Here is a 15,892-nt window from a genome sequence, read left to right as displayed (position 1 = left end):
GAATTCTTAAGATACAAGCCTCTCTCACAGCACACTGGCACGACAAGGGCGCGGACTGGCGCGGACTGGCACGCACTAAAGAATTCTTAAGATACAAGCCTCTCTCACAGCACACTGGCACGACAAGGGCGCAGACTGGCGCGGACTGGCACACACACAGGCTCACCACCGGAGCACTAAAGAAAGAAAATCTCGCTGTGACGAATCTGGCCATCACGAACTAAGTGTGCCATGGCGTCCATCGTTCTCGACCAGCGGGAGAGGATTGTCGCCGTCAACTCGGCGTGGACACGGCTGTGTGGCTTCTCGGCCAACGAGGCCCTCGGCAGCTCTCCAAAGCTCCTCCAGGTCCGTGCATAGCTCCTTCATGCATGGCCAGATATGGTCCGGCCGCATGAAAGGAGCGACAGGGTTTCGGACGCTACACACTGCCGACGTCCTTGTCACCCTATTCGCAGGGACCGAAGACAGACACGCGAGAGGCAAGGGCCTTTGCCGAGGCGTGCCGCCTCGGCTCTGCGTCCACCACGCTGACAAACTACCGCAAGGACGGCTCGCCCTTCACGCACCGCATCAGATCGCGCCGCGTGCTCGACGCCTCCGGACGCGTCTACTACCTGAGTGAGGGCCGGGAAGTGCACGGCGTCCTTAGCCTCCTCCCCTCGTCGCAAGTCGCGCGCCTCTTTTGCGTCACACTGCCTCGGCTCGCCGCGGCACTACCTCCCCTCGCCGCACTGTACGCGGCGCGGGAGGTAGCCAACCACGCTTCGGACAGGCGAACTGCGCAGCCCGTGCGGCGCCAGCGGGGCCCCTGAGGAGTAGACAGAGAGAGAGGCGCGCGCGGACGCACTCCCGCGAGGAGCTCCGGCTCTCGGCACCGCCACCCACAGAGCACAAGGCACGCACCCTCCCCTTCCCCCTCGCGTCTCCCGCAGGTCGGTGACTGGAGGCCTCCTCCCACAGCACAAAGCCACGCACCCTCCCCCTCCCCGCTTGCGCGTACCCGCAGGTGGCCCGGCGGGTCGGTGACTGGCGGCCTCCTCCTCCTCGCGGCTGGCACCGGCCTTCTCCTCTCTCTCGCCTCGGCCTGACCAGCTGACGACTCGTTCCTCCACTGTCGAGCAGGCACCAGCGGCTTCCTCTCCCTCGCGTCGGCCCGACAGGGGAGGGAGACTCGTTCCTGGTGCTGTAGGCACCAGCGGCTTTCTCTTCCTCGCGTCGGCCGCCCTCCTTCCGGGCAGCCTGGTCGCCGCCGGCTTCCTCGCCGCCCTTCCTCTCCTCGCCGCCCTCCTCAACCTCCTCCTGCCTGCGCTCCTAGATGCGGATCTCTCTCTCTCTCTCTCTCTCTCTCTCTCTCTCTCTCTCTCTCTCTCTCTCTCTCTCTCTCTCTCTCTCTCTCTCTCTCTGAGTGTGTGTGTGTGTGTGTGTGTGTGTGTGTGTGTGTGTGTGTTGTGGTGGGAGAGCCCTGCCGACTAGCACTCGAGCATTCGGCCGCCTTCCGCCGTCTTCCGCTGTGATCGCTGAATTGCAGCCTGGTGTACTCACCACGCGCTCTTTGCTCACTCCCACTCTCTCCCTGAACCATGCACACGGACGCCCCTCCCTTCTCTCACCCCCTTCCACTCTCGCTCTCCGACTCTAGTGTGTTCATGACGCAGCCCTGCCATCAGTCTATTTACTCACGCCCCTGCCATGCACACACGGACGCCGCCTCGCAGCTCGCTCCCACTCCCCTCCGCTCTCTCTGCCTCTGGCATGTTATAGTGACGCAGCCAGGCGCCTGCCCTCTCCTCATTCGCAGCCTATTGTGTTGATTGTACCTGTACCTACACTTGCACCTGGACTCTCACACCCTAACTCTTGTGTGTTCGACATGACGCAGGCCTGCCCTCGCCTCCTCGGCGCCGCTGCTCTCCCTCCTCGCTCAGCCAGACAACTTGCCCGCCCTCGGCGCCGCCCTGCCGCCCTTCCTCCTCCTCCTCCTCCTCCTCTTCGCCGCCGCCGCCATCGTCGCGGAGGGAGAGGAGGAGCCGCACGCCGTCGGCGGCAGCGGCGAGGGCGGCGATGCGGCGGCAGAGGGCGCGGTGGATACGGCGGCAGCAGTGAATGGGGATGAGGCGGCCATGGCGGCGGCGCGGGCGAAGCGGGCGGCGGCGGGGAAGGCTGCAGACGGGGCGGCGGAGAGGGTGGCGGCGGCGGCGGGGGCAGCTTCCTTCCGCCCGCCCCAGCACCACCCAAAGGTGGTCGCCGTTGGCCTGCTGGCCTTCGCCGCGGCGCACGCGTTCCTCCTCCTACCGCCCCCCGCCGCCGGCTCTCCCGCCGCCAGCTCTCCCGCCGCAGCCACCGCCTCCCCTCCCCGCGGCGGCGGTCTCCGCTGCCTCGACCCGCGCCCTCTCTTCACGGCGTCGTGTGCACCACGCTCGGCGTTCGCCCCTTCGTATAGGTGTGGATCGCCCACCCACCCAATCCTGACACGCACCTCCACCCCTGTCACTCAGCCAGTCCGTCCTGCGCACCTCCACCCCTGTCACTCAGCCAGTCCGTCCTGCGCACCTCCACCCCTGTCACTCAGCCAGTCCGTCCTGCGCACCTCCACCCCTGTCACTCAGCCAGTCCGTCCTGCGCACCTCCACCCCTGTCACTCAGCCAGTCCGTCCTGCGCACCTCCACCCCTGTCACTCAGCCAGTCCGTCCTGCGCACCTCCACCCCTGTCACTCAGCCAATCTGTGTTGTATGCGGGCTTCGCTCTCGGGCCAGGCTGGAGGTTGGGGGGGGGGGGGGGCTATAGGCGGCGCCAATATCTCCCCATATCTCCCCATATCTCCCCATATCTCCCCAAATCTCCCCATATCTCCCCATATCTCCCCAGATCTCCCCCTAATAGGCGGCGCCCTCCGCTGCTTGAACGCGTGCCTCGATGGCGTTCCTGTCGGGGCGCGCGCTTGGCCCGGCGCGCTAGATGCTCGGGGATGGGTCGTTGCGTTCCGACTAGCCACGAGGGGTAGGGGTCAGGGCTAGGGGGGTGTGGGTTCGGGTACCGTGGGGGTAGGGGATGGGTGCGTACTGTGGGGTAGGGGTCGGGGCGCGGGCATGGGGGTTTGGGGCGCACCCCCACCCCGCGCAAGGCAGCGCTCGCGGCAGCACGCCCTCGGCAGCAACATTCGGAGCGTGCCGCAGTCGCATTTTGCGTGCCCGTAGCCTTGGCCCGGCGCCCTGGTTGCCCGGAGGTGGCGGCGGTGGCGGCGGTGAGGGCGGAGAGGGAGGTGGGGGCGAAGGGGGCGGCGGGCTCGGTGGGGGTGGGCTCGGAGAAGGCGGAGAGGGTGGTGGCGGGGACGGGGAGGGGGGGAGGGGGGGTGGAGGACTGTGTGTTCATGCAGGTCGGGCACACGCACACACGCACACACTCACTTCGAACACTCACTCACACCGCGGCGCGGGCCTTGCACGTTGAATGCCGTGGGGCTCCTGTCTTCTAGACGTGGAGTCGCGAGGGGCTAGCCTGGCCCTTGCCCCACCACCTTGTGTGTGTGGAGAAGTTGACCTTCCCTTACCTTGCCTTACTGTCTGAAACAGGCCGGGCACTTCTGCGGCATGCTGGCCTGCATGCGCCGCAGCGCCGACGCCTTCGCGGCGCACGGGGTCCGCCACCCTAGAAGCGGAATATCTCCCCATATCTCCCCATATCTCCCCTTATCTCGCGCCTAGAAGCGGAATTACGTACTCTTGTACTCCAACTAGCGCTCGAGAGGACGCGGGGCTCCGCTGTGTTCGACCGTAGTCGGCCGCACTCACTGCCCCCCCCCCCCCCCCGAGGGGTCACGCGGGGCTCTGAAAAATCTGGACAATGGCGTCTTCCCGCCCCAACGTTGGCGTGTTCCGCACATAAGGCCCGGGGCGGCGGCGATGGTCAAACGGGCGGCGGCGCCCGATCCGGCGACGGCATTCCCCGTGCTACGGAGCGCGGGTCAGAAGCCGTTCACGGGGGCGAGGTCAGCCTGTGGGAGCTCTGGGCGGGCGGCGAAACGGACCCCGTGCGGCATGAGAAAGGGGCCTCCCAATCCCCCCACCCGCGTCCCGGTTTGCGGGGCCAGGGCGTTTTTTGAACCCACAAAAAATCCGGGTGCGATAGAGAAAGGACAAAAACAGGAGACCGGGGGGGCGGTCTTGTTGGGGGGAAGGGGGGAGAGCCCACGGGGGGGGAGGCGTCTCTTAAGGCCCCCCCCCCCCCCCATTACCACACCACCACCACCACCACCAAACCTCCTCCCGGTTCTTCCCCCCCCCCCCCCCCTCCCCCCCTCCCCCTCCCCTCCCCCCCTCCCATATATTAGGAGCGGAGGGCCGGGGTGACTCTGCGGTCGTGCGGCCGCGGGTCTGATCGCTCGCGCGTGCGGGCGGTAGGTGCGCCTGCCTCCGCTCTCGACGGCGCTCTCCCGGCGCCCCTCGGAGACGGGGCCGCCTCACCGTGGGCGCTGCACGGCCGCGGAGAGAGAACTCTCCCCGGCCACTTCCTCGAGACCACTTGGCCCGGCAGTTGGGCCGGCGAGGCGGTGGATGGCTGTGGGTACGTCTTTGCGTGGCACGTGCTGCCGTACTTTTGAGGGCGGCCGAGCAGTGGTGCTGCCGCGGTGCCGGACTTTGGAGGGCGAGCATGCACCTTTGCACGATGGTCGATGCAGCGAGAGTGTGGGGTCGCGAGGGAGCAGCCTGCGCACACGTAGCGAGGGTCGCGTCCTCGCGAATTCCGACACAGGAGCGAGGAGGCGTGTCGACTAAGGTAAGGTAAGGTAAGGTAAATTTCTCCACACACACAAAGTGGTGGGGCAAGGGGGGGCGACCCTCGCATCTCCACACCCGGACACGGGCAGGAGCCCCACGGCATTCAAAGTGCAAGCACTGGCCCGGTGCACGTGGGTGAGCAGCCTGCCCCTCCCTCCCGACAAACCAACTCCCGCACACACACAATCGCACTCTGGCCATCGAATGACTCCGAATGACTCACTGTGTGTGCTAAGACAGAATCTCCGCAGACATCCAAAACGGGCCGTGCCGCGTTTGTGATGTCCTCTCAAGCACTAGCATCTGGGCGCCGCACTCGAGTGGGCGGGTCACATCTATGTGGGCCCAGTGCGCACTAGGCGCATATGCTAGTGCTATCCTGCCCTATGGGAGGCAGAGGGATGGGGGGAGGGGGGGGCAGAGGTAAGGTGGGGTGAGACTGGGGAGGACCTCAGAGATCCTCCATGGGGGTGGGGTCCGGCTCGAAAAGGTCAAAGTGCTCGATGCCGGTCCCGCCATCGCCGCCGACGCCGTCGCCCTCGTCCGCCTCGGAGGCGGGGGTCGTCGGGCGGGGCGCCTCGCCCGTCGCGAACCTGCCGCCGAACACGGCGTCGGCCGGCGCCGAGGCGCCGGCAGCCGTGATCAGGTCGGCGATCTTTCGGTCCCTGCAGGCCGCATCAATTTTGCCGCTCCGGGACGGCTCGTAGAGCTCGTTGGCGAGCCAGTCCCGGGCGACCTTCGTCGCCACGGAGCCCAGAGGGACCGTGGCGTACACCAGGTCGCCGAACCCGCTGCCCCCCTCGGGAGGCAGCGAGTAGGCGACCTGAATATTGGACCCGCTGGGGTTGCGCGCCGCCTGCGCCGCAGCCTCCAAGCCCTCCATCACGAACTCGACGTTCTCGCGCAGCTGCGCGTGCGGGTAGTCCGCACGCTCGGCCTCGCTCGCGGCCGCCGCCGCAGCCTTCCTCTCCGCCTTGTTCGCCTTCTGCCGGGCCTTTTTGGCCCTGCGAGCCGCGGCCCGAGCATCCTTCTGCTCCTCCGTCGGCTCCTGCTTCCGCGACGCGGTGCGCTCGACGATCGAGCGCTCCGCCGCCTGCACCGGCTCGCGGTCGCCCGCGGCCTTCTCGGACTTCAGCTCGAAGGTCGCCGTCCCGTAGCCAGGGCACTCATACCTGAGCTGCGACACACCTGCGAGCCTTGCGGCAATGAGACAGTCTTCCATGTGCGCGCGATCGCAGCGATTCCAGGGTCGTCCGCGGCGCGTTCCCGGCGGCCCGACGGTGGCCGGCGCTTGCGCGCCAGCCCCGTCCGCCGCCGGCTCCGCGGCCGCGGTCCCTGTCATAGCTACGCGCACCATGGGGCGAAGTGCCCGCCGAGAGGTGTCGACTGTCGTTTGTCGGAGTTTTCCCGTGTGTTTCTGTTTGAGGCTCGCAGCAGACTGCACGACGGAGAGTCCGTCTCAGAGTACCTCTGAGCTCTGTGAACAAGCTCTGTGAAACTGAATCGTGAAATATGTTGTAGGGCCGAGCGTTTTTGATCTCTGCACTCTGGGTCTGTGGGCGCCCGCCCGCCGCCTCTGAGGGGGTCGGGCCCCCTAGACTGAAAACAAAAACAAGCTAAAAAGAAAATCAGCCTGCGAGAGAGGCACTGCGCGCCGCTGACCTCATGTGGGGATGTGTGCCGACACCAATACTGATCTAAAACCTGGAAACCCTTGTTCAAAGCCCGTACCTAAGCGCCATCCTTCCTGCTCTCACGTGATGCTGCTTCCCCGCGCCGCCTCCTTGGCCCCCCTGGGCGTATTTTCTACTCCCAGTGGGGGGCCTGGGCCCCCGGGCCCCCTCTTGTTTTCTGTTTTTCAAAACGCCCGCCCGCCCGCCACCCCGAGGCGGCTCGGCCCCCCACAGACCCAGAGATCAAAAACGCTCGGCCTAGCCTGTACCGGTTTGTGGCTGGTTGCTTCCCGCAGGATTAGTCTTCTCTACCAAGGGGACGAACTAGGGCGGCTGGGCGGGGCTGCGGCAAATAAACTATGCAACTGCTAGCGGCTTTGGCCTTTGCCGTACCGCAGTTTGTGTCCGCCGGACGGAGCACGGACGCCGCTCGCCCCTCTGTTCTGTCTGTAGAGCGCCCTGTGTGTGGCGCTCTCCTATTGCGTGACCCACCCACCTCGCCTGTGTCTTTATATGGGCAGGGGTTTCTCCTGCGGAGACGAGTTGTGCGTGCGCGGGGCTCCTCTTTGCGAATACTCCCCGATAACCTTCAAGATTCGGCCGACGTGAAGAGCGAAATATGACCGACCGACACGGCAAAATGGGGGAAGGCCTACCCGGGTATGTCCGATTGACGTGAAGAAAACTGGCGTTACGGGAGGGTGATGGGGGTGAGTTGGCCTGTATACAGGTTTCCGGCAACCCAGAGGGAAACCAGAGGGGGTCCTCTCCAAGTGCTCCAAGTCCGAGAGCTGGCCTGGGGCAAAATCTGAAGCAAAATCGAGGAAACCGGCAAACTACCCGGGTGTTTTCCAGGTATACCCGCAGTTTTAGGTATACCCGCAAAATACCCCGGTATTTTGCCGATTCGGCTGATTTTGGGCCCAAACCAGCCTCACCCTCAGACTCGGCTCAGAGCCCGGAAAATTGATGATTTCCCCCCGGAAACTAGATAGAGAGGAAAGGAGAGGGTGCTGTAGAGAAACAAACAAAGCAGGAAAAGAAAGAAACGAGACGCGGCGCGTGCGCGAGGAAACATGTACACACACACACACACACACACACACACACACACACACACACACACACACTCACACACACTCACACACACACACACACACACACACACACACACACACACACACACACACACACACACACACACACACACACACACACACACACACATCCGCGCGCACAAGAAACACACTGGCGTCCCCCGGGTCCCCCGGGGGTCTCGCTACCGGTCGGCTCGCCGGACCGGCTTCGGTTGTACCTGTGGCCATCGACGCTGACCATCCTGCTGCATACTCAGCGCTTGCCGCCATGTCGACGTCGAGCGTAGGCAGCCCCGACGACAGTGGCGAGCCAGCGCCGCAAGTTATGGCGAAGGTCGCCGAAGGTAGCCTCAGCTCGGCTGCATTCGTTCCCTCCGCCGCCGGAGCCGTCGACCACGCCAACGGCGGGAGCACGCCCGACAAGGCGGCTCGCAAGAAGCGCAAGACGCACACGCAGCACTCCTTCAACTGCTGGGGCCACGAGATGTCGCGCGGTTCAATTGCTCGACTGTGTGGAGAAGTGCTCCTCTCTGCCGGCGGCGGAGCCTTTCGAGAGCACTTTTGCAGCCGGTGCAGGTCGGGGGGAGTATTAATCGCGGCGTCGCGCATTTTCATCGCTCCTCGCGGCCTGAAGAACCGGCGCACAGAAGGCGTGTGGAACGAATGCACCCCATCCGCGACGACGCCGCTGCCGCCGCACCGCGTCGTCAACCAGACCTCAGACTGCACCGGGCCCACGCTGGTCGTTTTGCGGGACGAGGCGCCGGGCGCTCCGCTGCCCGGCCTCATCCCACTCGCTGCCAGCAGCGCGGTCTCTGGAACCGTTTTGGTCGAGTTCCGCGTCGGACGGACTCTCACGCCCGTTTTTCCGCTGCCGGATTGGGAGGGGCCCGGGACGAGCGGCTCATCTTTGTTGGAGACGGCAGGGCGTGCGGCTGAGCCGCCGCGGCTAGGGGCTCAGCCGCTCCTCGCACCTTTCACCTCCCTTTTGCAGGTTCAGAGCCAGATTCAGCGGACGCCGTCCGCCGCCGCCGCCGATGCATGCGCGGCTTCCGCGCTGATTGGGCTCGCGTTGCCGCCTGAGCGGCGCGAGGGCGGCGCAGCCTCCTCGTTGGCCAGCCATGGCGGAGCGGCGCCGGGTTGGATGTCGCGCGCAGCGCCCGCCTCTATGCCGGCCCCCGCCCCGCCGCACCAGCCGGTGCCGCCGCCGATGCACGCTCTGCCGATGGCGGTGGCGGTGCCGATTGCGGTGGTGATGCCGGTGGCGGCGACGCCGATGATGCCAGTGGTGACGGTAATGTCGATGCCGATGCCGCCGATGCCGTACTCATGCTCCGTGGGGGCAGGCGCCTCGCTGCCCTCCCCAGGGTACATCCCGCCGGCAGACGTCCAGACCGCCAGACTGGGGGCCAGCGGCAATGGCGGGCTGGGCAGCACACCGCCACCGTCGCCTCCAGAGGTGAGCGGCGAGCTGAGTACCTCTACCACGCCGCCCGCGCCGCCGCCCGCGCCGCCTGCAGGACGCCAGCCGCACATGCCGGCGCCACTGCTCTTCGCGCCGCGCTCGTGGCTGCCGCTGGCGCGTCTACCGATCCCGGCCGTCCTCGTCGCCTCGGCCGCCATCCCCGTCCTCCTCACCAACGGGCTGGCCTCCTTTGGCGCGGGCGCTTCGGCGGGCGCGAGCTACGTCACGCTCGCCCTCCTGCTGACGCCACGCACGCGGCGCGCGCTCTCGCGCTTGCCTTGCGGCGCCGTGCTCCGGCAGGCGCTGGCATTCTTGGCCGTGGTCTTTTGGGTCCGCTCCCACTCCGCCTCGTACTACGACCAAGAGCCACGCCCCTCGGTCCCGCTCTGGATTGCGCGGCCCGGCGCCTTCACGCTGCCCTTCTTCGCGGCCGCCTACCTGACCCAGCTCGCTTCGGGCAACGGACGGCTGGCGGGGCACGTCTGGTGCGCCGCTTGCATCCTCGTCCCCGCCACGGCTGTCGCGACCATGTTTTTGCGGCCGGCCGCGGCCATCGAGTCGGAGCTCCTCCACCACACGAGCAGCTCGCCACTCAAGTTCGCCGTGACCTTCTCGCTCGGGCTGGTCCACAGTGCACAGCCGCGCAGCACCTCGTTCAAGCTCCTCCTCGCGGCGGCGTTGGTCGCGCTGGGCTCGTCGGTCCTCGCCGTCGCCTACCTCCGCACGGGCGACGGGCGGTGGGTGCGGACCGTCATCCACCCGCTCGGCTTGCCGTTTGCCCTGCCGGCCCTACTCCCGCACGCGATCGAGGCGGAGCTTTGGCGCGGCGTGACGAGAGCTCTCCAGCGCCTGAGAGGCGACGGCCGCCGCCGGCACCGCGGCGGCACACATGTCGAGCGTTAGGGGACGCAGCGGTCGTCGCGTCGTCGCCCGCGGAGTCGGCGTAATATAGATTATTAGAAGACAGACTGCCGTGTTTTTCACAGCCCTATTATACTACCGGTGTATAGCTGAAGCAGTTTCGTAAGTTTTCACACACGGGGGCTCCAATATACTCGACACCGGCGCACGGCAGTGCAGCCCCCTCAAGCTACGTCAAGCCCAAGTGCCCACACGGCACACGCAGGGAGTCACGGCCTCCGCAGACCGCCCCTCCCCCGACGACTCCTCCCCCCCCCGCCGCCACACCGGCGGCAACTGTACGCGCTGGCCGCCCCTCCGGCGCCCGCCCCCGTGGCCCGAGCCGCGCGCGCGTCCGCCACGCGCGCTCTGCGGCTCAGGAGCACTTTCGGCTCAGAAGCACTTGCGGTGCACGATGGACGGGCCCGACTCGTCGTACTCCTGCTTGGAGATCCACATCTGCTGGAAGGTGGAGAGCGAGGAGAGGATGGAGCCGCCGATCCAGACCGAGTACTTGCGCTCCGGCGGCGCGATGATCTTGACCTTCATCGACGCGGGCGCGAGGGCGGTGATCTCCTTGGACATCCGGTCGGCGATGCCGGCGTACATGGTGGTGCCGCCCGAGAGGACGACGTTGGCGTAGAGGTCCTTGCGGATGTCGACGTCGCACTTCATGATCGAGTTGTACGTCGTCTCGTGCACGCCCGCCGACTCCATCCCCAGGAAGGAGGGCTGGAAGAGCGCCTCGGGGCAGCGGAAGCGCTCGTTGCCGATGGTGATGACCTGGCCGTCGGGCAGCTCGTACGACTTCTCGAGCGAGGAGGAGGAGGCGGCGGTCTGCATCTCCTGGTCAAAGTCGAGCGCCACGTACGCCAGCTTCTCCTTGATGTCGCGCACGATCTCGCGCTCGGCGGTGGTGGTGAAGGAGTAGCCGCGCTCGGTCAGCAGCTTGACCATCCAGTCGGTCAGGTCGCGGCCGGCGAGGTCGAGGCGGAGGATGGCGTGCGGCAGCGCGTAGCCCTCGTAGATGGGCACGGTGTGCGAGACGCCGTCGCCCGAGTCCATCACGATGCCGGTCGTGCGGCCCGACGCGTACAGCGAGAGGACGGCCTGGATGGCGACGTACATGGCGGGCACGTTGAAGGTCTCAAACATGATCTGCGTCATCTTCTCGCGGTTGGCCTTGGGGTTGAGCGGCGCCTCGGTCAGCAGGACCGGGTGCTCCTCCGGCGCCACGCGCAGCTCGTTGTAGAAGGTGTGGTGCCAGATCTTCTCCATGTCGTCCCAGTTGGTGACGATGCCGTGCTCGATCGGGTACTTGAGCGTGAGGATGCCGCGCTTGGACTGCGCCTCGTCGCCGACGTACGAGTCCTTCTGGCCCATGCCGACCATCACGCCGGGCTGGCGCGGCCGGCCGATGATGGAGGGGAAGACCGCGCGCGGCGCGTCGTCGCCCGCGAAGCCCGCCTTGCACATGCCGGAGCCGTTGTCGACCACAAGCGCCGCAACCTCGTCGTCAGCCATGTTGTACGGGGGTGGTGGTGGGTTTGTCTGCGGCGGCGGGGGCGGCGAGGGGTGAGGGCGGCGGCGCGGGGCGGCGGCGGCGAGGCCGAGAGAGCGAGACGCCTGTGTCCGACGCTCTCAAAACGGGATCGGCGTGAAGCGCGCGTGAAATCCTTGGCCGAACGGAAGAATTCTAGCGTCGTCAAATGAACTCGGGGACGTTCTGTGTGTGTGTGTGTGTGTGTGTGTAGTAGTGTCCCCAGCTATGGGCGTGTCCACGTTGGAGCCAGGTGTGGTGTGGGCGCGAGAATAGCTCCGCCGTTCATGGAGGCAACCGATGCGAGTCGACTGGTGTGTGTCGTCGTGGTTTCGTATCAAGAATACTCACTCACTCACACACGGGGACGTTCTCACAGCAGACTCGAACAGAAGAAACTTCCCGGAAACATACATCTCACACAGGGCGCGGGGCGAGCCACATCATCACTGGCTCGCGGCAATAAGGACACTCTCGCAAGAGCTCGGAGCATGGACCGCACACGCACAAGTGGCTTCTCAGATGTTGCTCCGCCGCCTCTGCTGCCTCTGGCCCGATCAAGCGCTCGATGGCGCTGACTCGCTCCTCGAGACTACCCTCGATCGCCGCGCCCAAGCTGGCCTCCAGCCGCTCGACACGCCGCATCAGGTCCCCGCCGCCGGTCGACTCGCTGCTCACCGCCTCCTCGCACCGCGACACCCGACGCGCCAGAGCCTCCTCCTCCGCATCCACCTCTGACCGGCGCAGCGCCTCTGCCAGCTCCGCATCCTCGCGCAGCGCCGCCCGCTCCGAATGCATAGTAACAAAAGGTCGCCAGCGGGTGGGACTTGGACTGAGGCGGCTCCGAGGCGAGCGAGCGAGCAACCGGCTCGCTCGTCGCCTCCGCGTCGCCGGCGGTGCGCGTGTTCTCGGGCGGCCCGCCTCCGGCCGGCTTGTGGTAGTCGAGGAAGGCACCCACCACGATCGAGATGACGGCGACGGCGTGCTCCTCGCCCGGGCACTGCCGCGGCGCGGGGGGCTGCTCGTTCTCCCACCCCCGCCCAAAGGGCCCGTTCCACACCAGGTAGCGGTCGTGGTCCGCGCGGCCGGGCGCGAAGGCCATCGCGTCGTCGCCCCACTCCTTGGGGTCGAGGTGCGCGGTGTTGTAGTTCGCGACGACGATGCTCTCCGCCGGCAGCGTGGCCGTGCCGTCGAGGAAGAGGCACTGCATCGGCTTGTCGAGCACCTGAGGACCGGTTGAGGTGTGCATGGTTCGCCACCCCGCTGATGGTGGCGTCACACTGCCGGCGTGCCGAGCGCCTTGTGCGAGCCGGCGACGGGGCAGGCGAGGTACGGGGAGATAGGAGAAGATGTGGGGAGATGTGGGGAGATGTGGGGAGATGGCACGCCTTGTGCGAGCCGGCGACGGGGCAGGCGAGGTACGGGGAGATAGGAGAAGATGTGGGGAGATGTGGGGAGATGTGGGGAGATGGCACGCCTTGTGCGAGCCGGCGACGGGGCAGGCGAGGCGGAGGGCCTGAGGGCGAGAGGCGTGGCTCGTCAAAGGAGAGAGGTGTGAGGAGGGGCGGGCGAGGCAGGGCGCCTCGATGACGAAGTCGGTCGGGCAAGCGCGGAAGAGGGCCGCCATCTCGTCGGCGTCCTCCGTCCACTGCGGGCTGTTTCCGAGCGCCTTTGGGAAGATGCCGCGCGGGAAGCGGAGCAGCTTGGCGAGGGTGTTGGAGCAGCCAGAGGTGGTGCCTGCCGCAAGCGCGGGGGGGGGGGGGGGGGGGTTTAAAAAGGGCCAAGAAGGGCCAAGAAGGGGGAAGAAGGGCCAAAAAAGGCCAAGAAGGGCCAAGAAGGGGAAAGAAGGGCCAAGAAGGGCCAAGAAGAAAAGAAGCCAAGAAGCCAAGGCCAAGATTAATTAACCCCCTTGCCTGGCGCCCCCCCGAGGAAAAAGGCCCTTGAAAACGAGTCCAGCAGCTTGTCCACCTTTGGCTCCTCCCGCGAAGGCACGTCCGAGCTGCCGAGGCAGGAGCCGCACGTCGCCTCGCAGCAGCTCGCTCCGGAGCCGGAAGGGCGCACCTAAGCAGCAGGCTCCCGACACAAGCTCCCGACACGCGGCTCGAAGGTCGGCTCCAGGCTCCGGGCGGGACAAGCGGACGGCCGCGCACCCCGTTCACGTCGGCTGTCACCGACTCGACGCCCGGCACCGCGTCGGCGAAGGCACGCCAGTCGACCGGCCGGCCGGCGAGGGCCGCTGGCCTGGCGCTGTTGCAGTGCAGGTAGAGGAAGCGCTTGAGGGCGGAGGGGGCGAGCGTGCCCGCCGTCTGCAGCAGCGGCGGGTACGAGGGCGGCAAGAGCCAGTACAACGCGCCGACGGTCGTGTAGATGGCGACCTGCGAGGTGGCGTCACGCGTCATCTCGCCCCATCTCGCCCCATCTCGCCCCATCTCAGTCGCCTTTGTGACGAGGTCGTCCCACGCCTCCTTCGCCTCCCCCTCGAGCGCGGTCGGTCGCACGTCGAGCAGCAGCGAGGCGAGCGTCTCGAAGACGGGCTGCGCCATCCACCGCGAGCCAAGTGCCTGCTCACAGCTAGAGCTGTGAAGAGACGCTGATCACAGCTGCGCCATCCACGCGCGAGCAAAGTGCCGCGGGCGGCTGGATCCCCCCCCACCCCGACGCCAGCCACGCGTCCAAGTGCGGCCTCGCCTCCTCGCGCGCAGCTCTGCCGCCGTCCTTGAGCTTGGCGACCACCGACGGCGCGCCTAGGGGCGACCAAGAGAGGGCTCGGGAGTGGCGCACCGAAGGCTCAGCACATCGCCCTGCATACGGCTCGCCCGTGATGTGCTCGCGGAAGGCTTTGCGCCAGGCGGTGTGGTACTCGGCGCCGGTGTGGAAAAAGAGCGGCAGGTTGGTCGCCTGCGGCAGCGTCGCCCCCTTGATCAGCCAGCCGTCGAGGCAGCCGGCGCGCTTGCGGTGCGGGTCGAGCGCTATCTCGCGAGCGAGGCCGTAGTCGCCGATGCGAACTGTGTCCCAGAGCATGAGGTTGCGCCCAAAGTTGGCGTCGAGGTACTCGCGCCTGGCCGGCAGCAGCGTGTCGGTCCACATGCGCTGCTCAAACCCCTGAAAGAGGAACTGGTACCCGTTCATCGCCAGGTCATAGGTCAGCGACGGGATCCGCATCAGCAGCACACCAAGCAGCGAGTTGCGGAGCGGGCCGGTCAGGCACCACATGGCGAACCTCTGGAACAGCAGCGGGCCGCAGCAGCCGGACAGCACGAGCACGACCCCGATGGGCCAGCAGATGAAGAGGAATGCTATCCACGACAGGACGGCGTCGAGTGAGCAGCTGCGAAGGTAGGGTGTCCCGAAGGCATGCGTCGCCGTCTGGCTGCCCGCGACAGCAAACTCCTCGCGCTTGCGGCTGATGTACTCTTGCCGCGGCTTCGCCGCACCCGCTAGCTCTGCCGCCTCGCGCTCCGCTCGCCTCGCAGCCTCCTGCTCAGAAGCCAGCTGCGCCGCCCTCTCCTCCTGTGCGCGAAGCTCTGCCGCAGCCCGCGCTATCAGTGTGGTGACACCGTCGCTCCTCTGCAGGCTTATCTCAGCGCCATGCTGCAGCAGCAGCTCGACCACCCGCTCGTGGCCGCTGCAGGCGGCGGCCATCAGCGCGGGGCCGCAATCGCTGTCCTGCAGGTTCACCTCAGCGCCGTGCTGAAGCAACAAGTTGACCACCCGCTCGTGGCCGTTGTGGGCGGCGCCCATCAGCGCGGTGTCGCCGTCGCTCCTCTGCAGGTTGATCCCCGCGCCGTGCTGCAGCAGCAGCTCGACCACCCGCTCGTGGCCTTGGATGGCGGCGCACATCAACGCGGTGTAGCCGTTGCTGCTTTGCAGGTTGATTTCCGCGCCGTGCCGCAGCAGCAGCTCGATCAGCCGCTCGTGGCCGTTGCCGGCGGCGCCCATCAGCAGCGTGATGCCGCTCACGCCGTCTCTCTCGTACGTCGCGTCGGCCCGCCCGCCGCCATCAAGCCACGCCAGCACCGCCTCCTCCTCGCCTCGCTCAGCCGCTAGCACCGACGGACGAAGTGGGTCAGGGGGGATGGGTTCCGGCTCCTTGGGAGGGATGGGGGGGCTGCGGTAGAGGATGTGTGTCTTGTGAGCTTGTTTGTGTCTGTGTGTCGTTCGTGCGTGTCGTCATCATCTGTCCCGCGTCCACCCATACCGCGTTGGTGTCCAGTCCGAGCCTGACTGTTCTTCACTTCCTACATACATACAGAGGATGTAGACTGTGTGTGTCTCGCGCCTTGCGGGGGGGGAGCGGAAAGGAGGAACCTCTTCCCAAGAGCACCACTCTTGGAGCGCCGCCACTACCACCCAGAGCGCTGCAAGCAGCGCCGGGCAATGACGGCCTACCGCCCACCCAGCCCCCCCTCGGCACACCCCGGCAGCCAATGTGTGACG

General features: G+C 66.8%; 6 protein-coding genes across 6 annotated transcripts; 3 read left to right on the top strand and 3 right to left on the bottom strand.

Annotated features, from left to right (window-relative positions):
* Positions 1–220: 220 nt before the first annotated feature.
* EMIHUDRAFT_356590 (hypothetical protein) lies at positions 221–2,180 on the top strand. Its single transcript, XM_005766714.1, has 5 exons — positions 221–348; positions 459–642; positions 1,010–1,056; positions 1,193–1,304; positions 1,883–2,180. Exons 1-3 carry the CDS (start codon positions 232–234, stop codon positions 1,027–1,029), a joined length of 321 nt encoding a protein of 106 aa, XP_005766771.1. The 5' UTR covers positions 221–231; the 3' UTR covers positions 1,030–1,056; positions 1,193–1,304; positions 1,883–2,180.
* Positions 2,181–3,904: 1,724 nt separating this feature from the next.
* EMIHUDRAFT_311090 (hypothetical protein) lies at positions 3,905–4,602 on the top strand (the record flags this gene model as incomplete). The annotated part of the gene is made up of 3 exons (XM_005766713.1): positions 3,905–3,990; positions 4,049–4,121; positions 4,333–4,602. The coding sequence occupies 3 exons, from the start codon at positions 3,905–3,907 to the stop codon at positions 4,600–4,602; spliced, it is 429 nt and encodes a 142-aa protein (XP_005766770.1).
* Positions 4,603–5,231: 629 nt separating this feature from the next.
* EMIHUDRAFT_211741 (hypothetical protein) lies at positions 5,232–6,137 on the bottom strand (the record flags this gene model as incomplete). The annotated part of the gene is made up of 1 exon (XM_005766712.1): positions 5,232–6,137. The coding sequence occupies one exon, from the start codon at positions 6,135–6,137 to the stop codon at positions 5,232–5,234; it is 906 nt and encodes a 301-aa protein (XP_005766769.1).
* Positions 6,138–7,875: 1,738 nt separating this feature from the next.
* EMIHUDRAFT_103422 (hypothetical protein) lies at positions 7,876–9,918 on the top strand (the record flags this gene model as incomplete). Its single annotated transcript, XM_005766711.1, has 2 exons — positions 7,876–8,361; positions 8,545–9,918. 2 exons carry the CDS (start codon positions 7,876–7,878, stop codon positions 9,916–9,918), a joined length of 1,860 nt encoding a protein of 619 aa, XP_005766768.1.
* A 35-nt stretch (positions 9,919–9,953) lies between these two features.
* Positions 9,954–11,573, bottom strand: ACT-10 (putative actin). The gene is given in 2 exon segments (XM_005766710.1): positions 9,954–11,460; positions 11,480–11,573. The coding sequence occupies 1 exon segment, from the start codon at positions 11,437–11,439 to the stop codon at positions 10,309–10,311; it is 1,131 nt and encodes a 376-aa protein (XP_005766767.1). The 5' UTR covers positions 11,440–11,460; positions 11,480–11,573; the 3' UTR covers positions 9,954–10,308.
* Positions 11,574–12,154: 581 nt separating this feature from the next.
* On the bottom strand, positions 12,155–15,651 carry EMIHUDRAFT_356543 (hypothetical protein; the record flags this gene model as incomplete). Its single annotated transcript, XM_005766709.1, has 4 exons — positions 12,155–12,241; positions 12,321–12,455; positions 14,462–14,994; positions 15,648–15,651. Coding segments are annotated over 4 exons (759 nt in total), but the record flags the coding sequence as incomplete, so codon positions are not given.
* Between the last annotated feature and the right edge of the window lie 241 nt (positions 15,652–15,892).

This window comes from Emiliania huxleyi (assembly GCF_000372725.1).
Source record: "Emiliania huxleyi CCMP1516 unplaced genomic scaffold EMIHUscaffold_50, whole genome shotgun sequence".
Classification (NCBI taxonomy): Eukaryota; Haptophyta; order Isochrysidales; family Noelaerhabdaceae; genus Emiliania; species Emiliania huxleyi.
Note: the sequence above shows the minus strand (reverse complement) of the source record. Positions and strands in the feature narration are given on the sequence as shown.